The 7,240-nt window shown below is 40.6% G+C and overlaps 1 protein-coding gene across 1 annotated transcript; it reads right to left on the reverse strand.

Annotated features, from left to right (window-relative positions):
- Positions 1–236: 236 nt before the first annotated feature.
- klhl38a (kelch-like family member 38a) lies at positions 237–2,768 on the reverse strand. Its single transcript, XM_053334608.1, has 3 exons — positions 1,413–2,768; positions 1,121–1,226; positions 237–526 (listed from the first exon to the last, which is right to left on the reverse strand). Exons 1-3 carry the CDS (start codon positions 2,766–2,768, stop codon positions 237–239), a joined length of 1,752 nt encoding a protein of 583 aa, XP_053190583.1.
- Between the last annotated feature and the right edge of the window lie 4,472 nt (positions 2,769–7,240).

Genomic DNA, 7,240 nt, shown 5'->3' on the forward strand with positions numbered 1-7,240 from the left:
GGGGTTCTCAGTTCAGTTCCACCTCAGGGACCTTCATAATGACACCTCTGCACGTCAGCTGAGCTCTCCTTTGATTCAGATAAAAGCCAGCCTGACTTAACGTGCCGCTAAGTTGTGTCAGTAACTGAGCTGCGTGAAAGAATGCAGTTAGTTTGAAATGGTTTCCCATTTGTGTAGTTAAAGGCCAATAAATCATGCCAAAGGGGAGGTGAAGAACACCCTGGTGGGGGGTTTGATCATGGTGGGTTGGGTCTGTTGGAAACACAGACTAGTGGCAGAGAGCCATGGTCAAATAACTTATATGGCAAAGAACCTTTGGAGGTCCACACATCTGTCTTTGGGTCATAACACTCGAAGCAGTCTGAGTCCTCGATGACGTCATGGCCATTGAGGATTCGTCCACCGGTGACATAGAGCTTGTTGTTGATCACTGTGGCGCTGTGGTGCATTCTTCGCTCCTTCAGATTTTCACACTTGAAAAATTTGTTGGCCTTGGTGTCGTAGGCGATCATCCGCCTGGTGTACCCTGGAAATTAGATTTTAATTGAGCCAACTTCAAAGGACAACTTTGCTTATAGTCTACACTTTTCTTCTTATCATTAAACTCCACAAAAAGAACCAAACCAGCATTAAATTGATCCTGCGAGTATTGTCTGTGTATTTAAAAGCCTCATATATCTTATTCCTCTGTGCCACAGACCTCCATTGTTGTCAAAATCTATTAAAATTACATCAATGAGCCACACTGCTGCACTAAGTGGCATAACGTCCCTGCATTACAATGAACATGGGCAGTTTAGTTTTGAGTTGATCCCACAAACACTGTCTTGTTGCTGAAAACTACAGTGCCCAGCTGTTTCAGAAAATTACTGAACCTTAAATTAAACTGTATCTGTGAGCAGGTTTTAAAAGATTTACATCTCAACCAATGAGCTCAGAAGAGCCACAGGTAGGGTAGGGAAGTCAGAAAAATGTAAAGAGATGGTCTAACACATTGTTAGTTCTTCTTCTGAGATGTGTTGACTGTGAGAAAAATATACAACAAAATTCATTGAAAATCAAACTTAGTATGTAAAGATGTTAAAAATATGTCTCTAATGTAAAGCTGTACGCAGCTCACCTCCTACGATGTAGATCTTATCTTCTATGACTGCAGCAGGAGCACAAACATTTTTCACTGTCCTCGTCTCTAGTCTGGACCACAAGTTGCGAGAGATGTGATACACCTATTGATATAATACAAATATCAACAGACCATCAGTCCTAAAGTTCCTGACAAACTTTAAATTCTTAACTTCTTATCCAGCTACAAAAACAATGAATTCTAACTAAGATCATGCCCATATTTCAGTGGCAAAAATGTTGGACTGGAACTTTAAAGTTAATCCAAAACTGCTTAGAGACTTTTCTACCTGAATCAGCCTGACTGGGTTCTGCATGGCATCTTCTCCTCCAAAAACATAGATCCTCTGGTCACTGGCTGCGACTGCTGGATGCAGCACCGCTGTGGGCATTGGTGACATGGCCTCCCATTGATTAAACATACTGTTGTACCTCTCCACTGACCGAGAGATTTGCTTGTCTATGCCAATGCCTCCTAACACAAAAATGAAATGCAGAAAGGACACACTTTGGTGGGCATACCGTGGCTCCAACATAGGCTCAGCCGTCCTCCATTGGTTGGTCTTGAGTGAAAGTGTGTAAACTGTGGCACTGACTGAGCTGTCACCTGATGTCATGCAGAGGCTGAGCCCTCCAAGCACATACAGGATGCTATGAATACACACATACGCAGCTTTGTAGAGCCGCAGAGGGAGCTTGGCCAACCACTGCCAACGTTGGGTCCTTTCATCATAAAGCAAAGCTTCTCGGGAGGTCTGCTCATTGTTTTTGCGTCCTCCAACCACCACCAGAGTTTCACGGCAGGTGTAACGTCTAGGTGTGGTCCAAAGAGGCTTGAGTTCACGGCTACACTTAGCACTGACAGAGAGCATGAGGCGACGCACTGACTCAATTATTTCAGTACAGAGGGTTGAAGACTGCACCAGTGGGTCGTTGGCAATAAACTGAAAAAGGTATGTTGGATGGATGTAGCGCAGACGGACTTTCTTGAAGAGATCATGGATGGCACCTTGTCGTGAGAATGGGTCATGGTGGATCCATGCCAAGAGGGTCTCAAACACTTGCTCTTCCTCAGCACAAAGTCGGTCATCCTCTAAGTAACACATGAGCTCAGGAAGAGACAACTCACAGAAGTCCTCTGTTGCAGCTACATCAGAGAAACACCTCACAGCCATCTCTCTCGCCCTGTCTCTTAAACTCTCACAGTGAAGGATCTCAGACAGTCGTATCATGCTCAGACAGTTTTCTGGACTCAGCTGCTCCTGGAGGAACATTGAGCAGGCCTCAAATAGACCTCCATAGTGGAGCATTGATGCTGCTTGCATGAGAGGGAGCACAATCTCCATGGTGATAGTAATGCATCCTGTGTAAACATAGTCCACAATGCCACTGAGGATGTTTGAGGAGATTCCCTTGAGGTTCACTTTTGTCTGGCTGCTCTCCAGAAAGTTGCTGCAGAACATGGCGCGGAAATACGGACTGCTGGACACCAGGACGTTTCTGTGGCAAGGGATCTCCTGGTACTCAGTGCAAAGCAGGACATCTGTCAGAATTCGATCCTGCCGGAGGATGTTGAGCTGGGCAAGAAGCTGGGAGGGGAGTTCAGAGTCTTTGAAAGAGAAAGCTTCTCGTGGTCTACGGGCCATTCTGGAGGAAGAGAAAAAACAAAAGGTGGTTGATCGACAAAAACAAGCATACTGCTGGCATTATTCTCTGCCCTATGGTGTCACTATCACTGGTATTACTGAGAAGATACCTTTAATGAAAGATTTATTTTGTTGAAATTGAATTACATCTGCCTCTACTAAGTTCCAGTAGTAAATATTACAGACTTACTTAGATTGACCAATAACCTCCCAACTGGCCAATCCTCCAAGTTACATAGCATGTGAAACTAGTTTGACACACAAGTAGTCTTTAGCAAAAGTTGCTGCTTCATACATGCTAGCTGCCTATATAACACATAATACTCTGGAATTCAGAGCATATTGCAGTAAATTTCAGATTCAGTATAGGAAACATATTACCACAATATATCATATACATTGACTTCATCGTGCATGTTAATGTAACAGTTTCACTTTGTCATTCTCTAATTTGACACCTGAATGGCTTTGAGCTTTGTCCCCACACTAATCACTCAGATCCCACTGATAGCGAACCCTTTCATTTATTAGCCTGCTCTCAAACTCCTGCAGAGCAGCTGTCCTTAATGTGACGATTACTGACTCACACAGATTTCTATTTTCAACCCCTTCTAAATTGTCTTGACGCATTTACGTAGCATTAGGCCACATCTCTGTCATCAAGCTGCCCATCACTGCTGACATTATCAGAGCTGTGTCAACAGACCATCTGTGTTTGTCTCTCCATACCTCTGAGTTTCTCTGACTCTGTTGCTATTTTATATACTATGATTTTTTCTCCCATAGTGTGTCCCTCCCTGGTTTGAGGGTTTAAAGAGCAGGAATTTCATTGGGCTATTAGCAACACTAAGTCTTCTAATCATCTCTGCGACAGCTACTGATTTACTCCCACTTATGGGACCCAGCCTGTCTGATATATTTGGACCTCTAATCATTATTGTATTTTATGAAATACCAGTGGCTCTGAGTGACATTTCACAGCTGGCAGGTTTCAAAGGTCTCCACTGGAGACTCATATTGCCTTATAATAAATAACCTAAAAATTGACACACTAAATATTTAAATACTCATTTACCTTCTAGTTAATAATCAGTTCTGTTTCATTACAATACTTGTGTATCCAATATGACATTTTAGAGGTTTATCTGTATTCCAAAGCTGAATTTATTAACACATTGCCCATAAACTACATAATTAGAGGAGGACACACATAGTAATGTTATCTGAACAAATCAAAGAAAAGAGCTGTAATGAAACATCAAGTAACAAGATTTGTGTCGGACTGATGAGTTTGAGTCAAATGTCTGGCTGATGAACCTGTTGTCAGCTCATCTGCAACATCTGTGGGTGGGTGAATCCTTACCTGCTGTCCTCAGTGAATCGATAATATCCAAACTTTTTAGCCAGTCTTGTCAGAAAAAGTATCAATTCCAACCAAAAGAGAACCAAAGCATTATCCAGACAGAAAAGAAATGAAAAGAGGGAAAGAAAAGGAGCATGACACAGAGAAACGGCAAGGCTTTCCAGTTAGGCACTGTGGAGCTCGCCATGAGGCCACTGTATACATTCCTGCAGCTAAGAATAGTATCCTGGGCCACTGTGACTCCAGCCAGGCCTCTCATGTGACACAGGGCTGTTTGGTACCCAGTTGCCGACTTAGCAGCTCTGCCAGCGTCCAGTGGAGAGAGTGTTTACAATAGCTTGGGGAGGGAGAGTCATCACGGGGTCCTGACTCAGCCATTGAGCCCACCCAGGCTGGTGTTTAATCAAAGTGTCCCCTAGCTGCTAACCCTTGTCCGTCTTCCTGTGCTGTTTAAGTCCTCCCCTCCTCCTCCTCCCTCCTCCATGTGTGTAACCCAGGATGAAGGTAAATATAGAGCAGCGCTGATAGGCTCGCTTGATCAGGAGAAACAGCTGTAAGAACTGGGCTCTGTTTGCCTCAAGGTGTCTCCATATGTTATTTAAGAGCATGCACAACTGGAAATGACTGTTACAACTACTACCACTCACCTGTTTGAGGTGAATGGTAGTAATCTTGTCATGCTGCCAAATACCACTCATTACCCTAAATCCTGGATACATTGTTGGCTTCCACAGTGCCATATTTGACTTAAAGAAATTTAGTTTATAATTGTCTATACTTTGATTTACTCAATTAAAAAAAAACTACCCCAATAAAATAATGCAGTATATAGAAGTCAATGGTTTAGGTTACCTGGACCTGGTGTCACAAGATTAGGAATGAGAAAAATTCTCCTCTGGACCAAGTCATTTTTGCATCTGACTTAAGTTAAAGTCTTTTGTTCTTAAAGGAATAGTTACACATTTGGGGAAATACACTCATTCAAATTAGACACATACAGATATTCACACCTAAACTTGTATTTTAACAGTAGCCTGTTGATTTTAGCACTCATTTTATTTTTACTGTCATTTTTACTGTGACCGTTTTACCATTTTGCTTTTTCTGTTGTTTGTCTATTTTGACCGACAATACAATCTTGTGTCTTGAATCTCTCTTGATGGGAAGTTTGATACAATTTTCATGTTTTCACAGTATAACTGAACAAGCCAGCTGCCAGTTAGTTTAGCTTAGCACAAAGACTGCAAATAGGGCACTTTATACATAGAGCAGGTCTAAACCGTACTCTTTAAGGTCTCTTTAAAATATGAGAGTGGTATTGATCTAGGCAAATTAATTATTAAGCACATGTAACAGAAATGTAACATGTAACAGAAATGTTAAAAACTTGTATGTAATATTTTGTCTCCAATGTAAGTCAATTTATTTCATGTATTCATAATAATATCAAGTTTTATTTTTCTTCATTCTTGAGCAGCAAATGCCTCCTTCTATCACGTACAGGACTGACACATTTCATGACTCACTGTACCTGTTTCTTCACTTGTCATAAAAAAAGGTAATTAAAATTTAATTATAGATGAAAATGACTTGATGATATGTAAATTCTTACAAAGAAACCCTAATTTTTTTTTTTTTTTTTTTACTTTTTTCTGGTCAAAAATTAGATTCTTCCACTTATTCAGACAGCTGTTTGAATAAGTGGAAGAATCAAATTTTAATCAAATTAAACAATCTGACAAGAAAAACTACCCATATTTGGTATTTGCTTCATTTTAAGTGGTCACAAGCCCAAAAGGTTGGGAAACAGTGATATACTGTATAGAAACAAGCAGATGAGCTCTCTCATACCTTGCTGAAAGATAAGAATGAATCTTGACAGAATCTCCTGTAACATTATTTGAAGTCACTGATGGTAAAGATTAAAAGAATAATGAAATATATTCTCCTTTTATGTCATAACCCCATGTTTCCACAAAGATTTTCCAAGAGAGAGAGAGAGAGAGAGAGAGAGAGAGAGAGAGAGAGAGAGAGAGAGAGAGAGAGAGAGAGAGAGAGAGAGAGAGAGAGAGAGAGAGAGAGAGAGAGAGAGAGAGAGAGAGAGAGAGAGAGAGAGCTTTTTCCTCACAATCTCTCAAGTTGTCATTTCTATATCTCACAAACACAGATTTCTATATCATCATGCAGCTCCTAGGGCAGCGACATGAGTTATTGTCATGTTTGTTTAGTGGCATATGACAAGGAACTGGAGTTACATGTGGACAGATTGAATGACATAGCTACAAGAAAGTGAGCTGTCAGCGAGTAAGACATCATGACATGCAAGCACACAGAGGATTGGTGGACTTTGTCACATGGTGAAATCCTACACTCTGTTAGCAATTACTAAGTCACAGCCTCATAGGTCATAGCGTGCACTTTAGACTCCTTAAACAACCAAGCTAAAAAATCTGACAAAGAACACTTTTTTGAAAAAGATGTAGGTAGAGACCTGTGCAGGGTGGAGATTATAATTTTTTTAGTTTCGACTCTATCTTACGAGCATAAAACCCCATAGTCTTGATAAATGGATTTTCCTGTGGCAGAAAATCTCATGGCTACTCTTGGGAGTAGGGACTTCTATTAAAATGCACCAACAGAGCTCAGGAACAACAGTAATGTGTGCATGTGGTTAAGTTTGAGTTTTTTTGAGCTTTCATTGCATTTTGAAAAGAAAGTGTTATTTACTTTGGTTATTTGCCCAACGGTTATTAGTCGAATTAAAAAAAACAAAAACAGCTTAAATTCTTTAAATATAATTTTTGACCATGATGCCTAGTGTTATAGAGGCTCTAATACAGTATGAATGCATGTTAAAGACATGTCAGTAAACAGCATGACCAGACACTATTCCTGGTTATCTATCCTCAAGTAACTCAACAGCATTTATCTTACAGCTCTTCAACCTGGTTACTTCACGCAAAAAATATCTGACCTCTAAAATGAGGTCAAGGGTCATAAAAGTCTGAAACTTTGATTTAGCAATCAGGAAAAGTGAGCAACTGGAGATGTCTGCTATTAAGACTTCTCATTCATCCGAGGCATCTGAAAGCTATGTTAATATGTCAGT

Source organism: Scomber japonicus, chromosome 15, assembly GCF_027409825.1.
Source record: "Scomber japonicus isolate fScoJap1 chromosome 15, fScoJap1.pri, whole genome shotgun sequence".
In the NCBI taxonomy this organism is placed as follows: domain Eukaryota; kingdom Metazoa; phylum Chordata; class Actinopteri; order Scombriformes; family Scombridae; genus Scomber; species Scomber japonicus.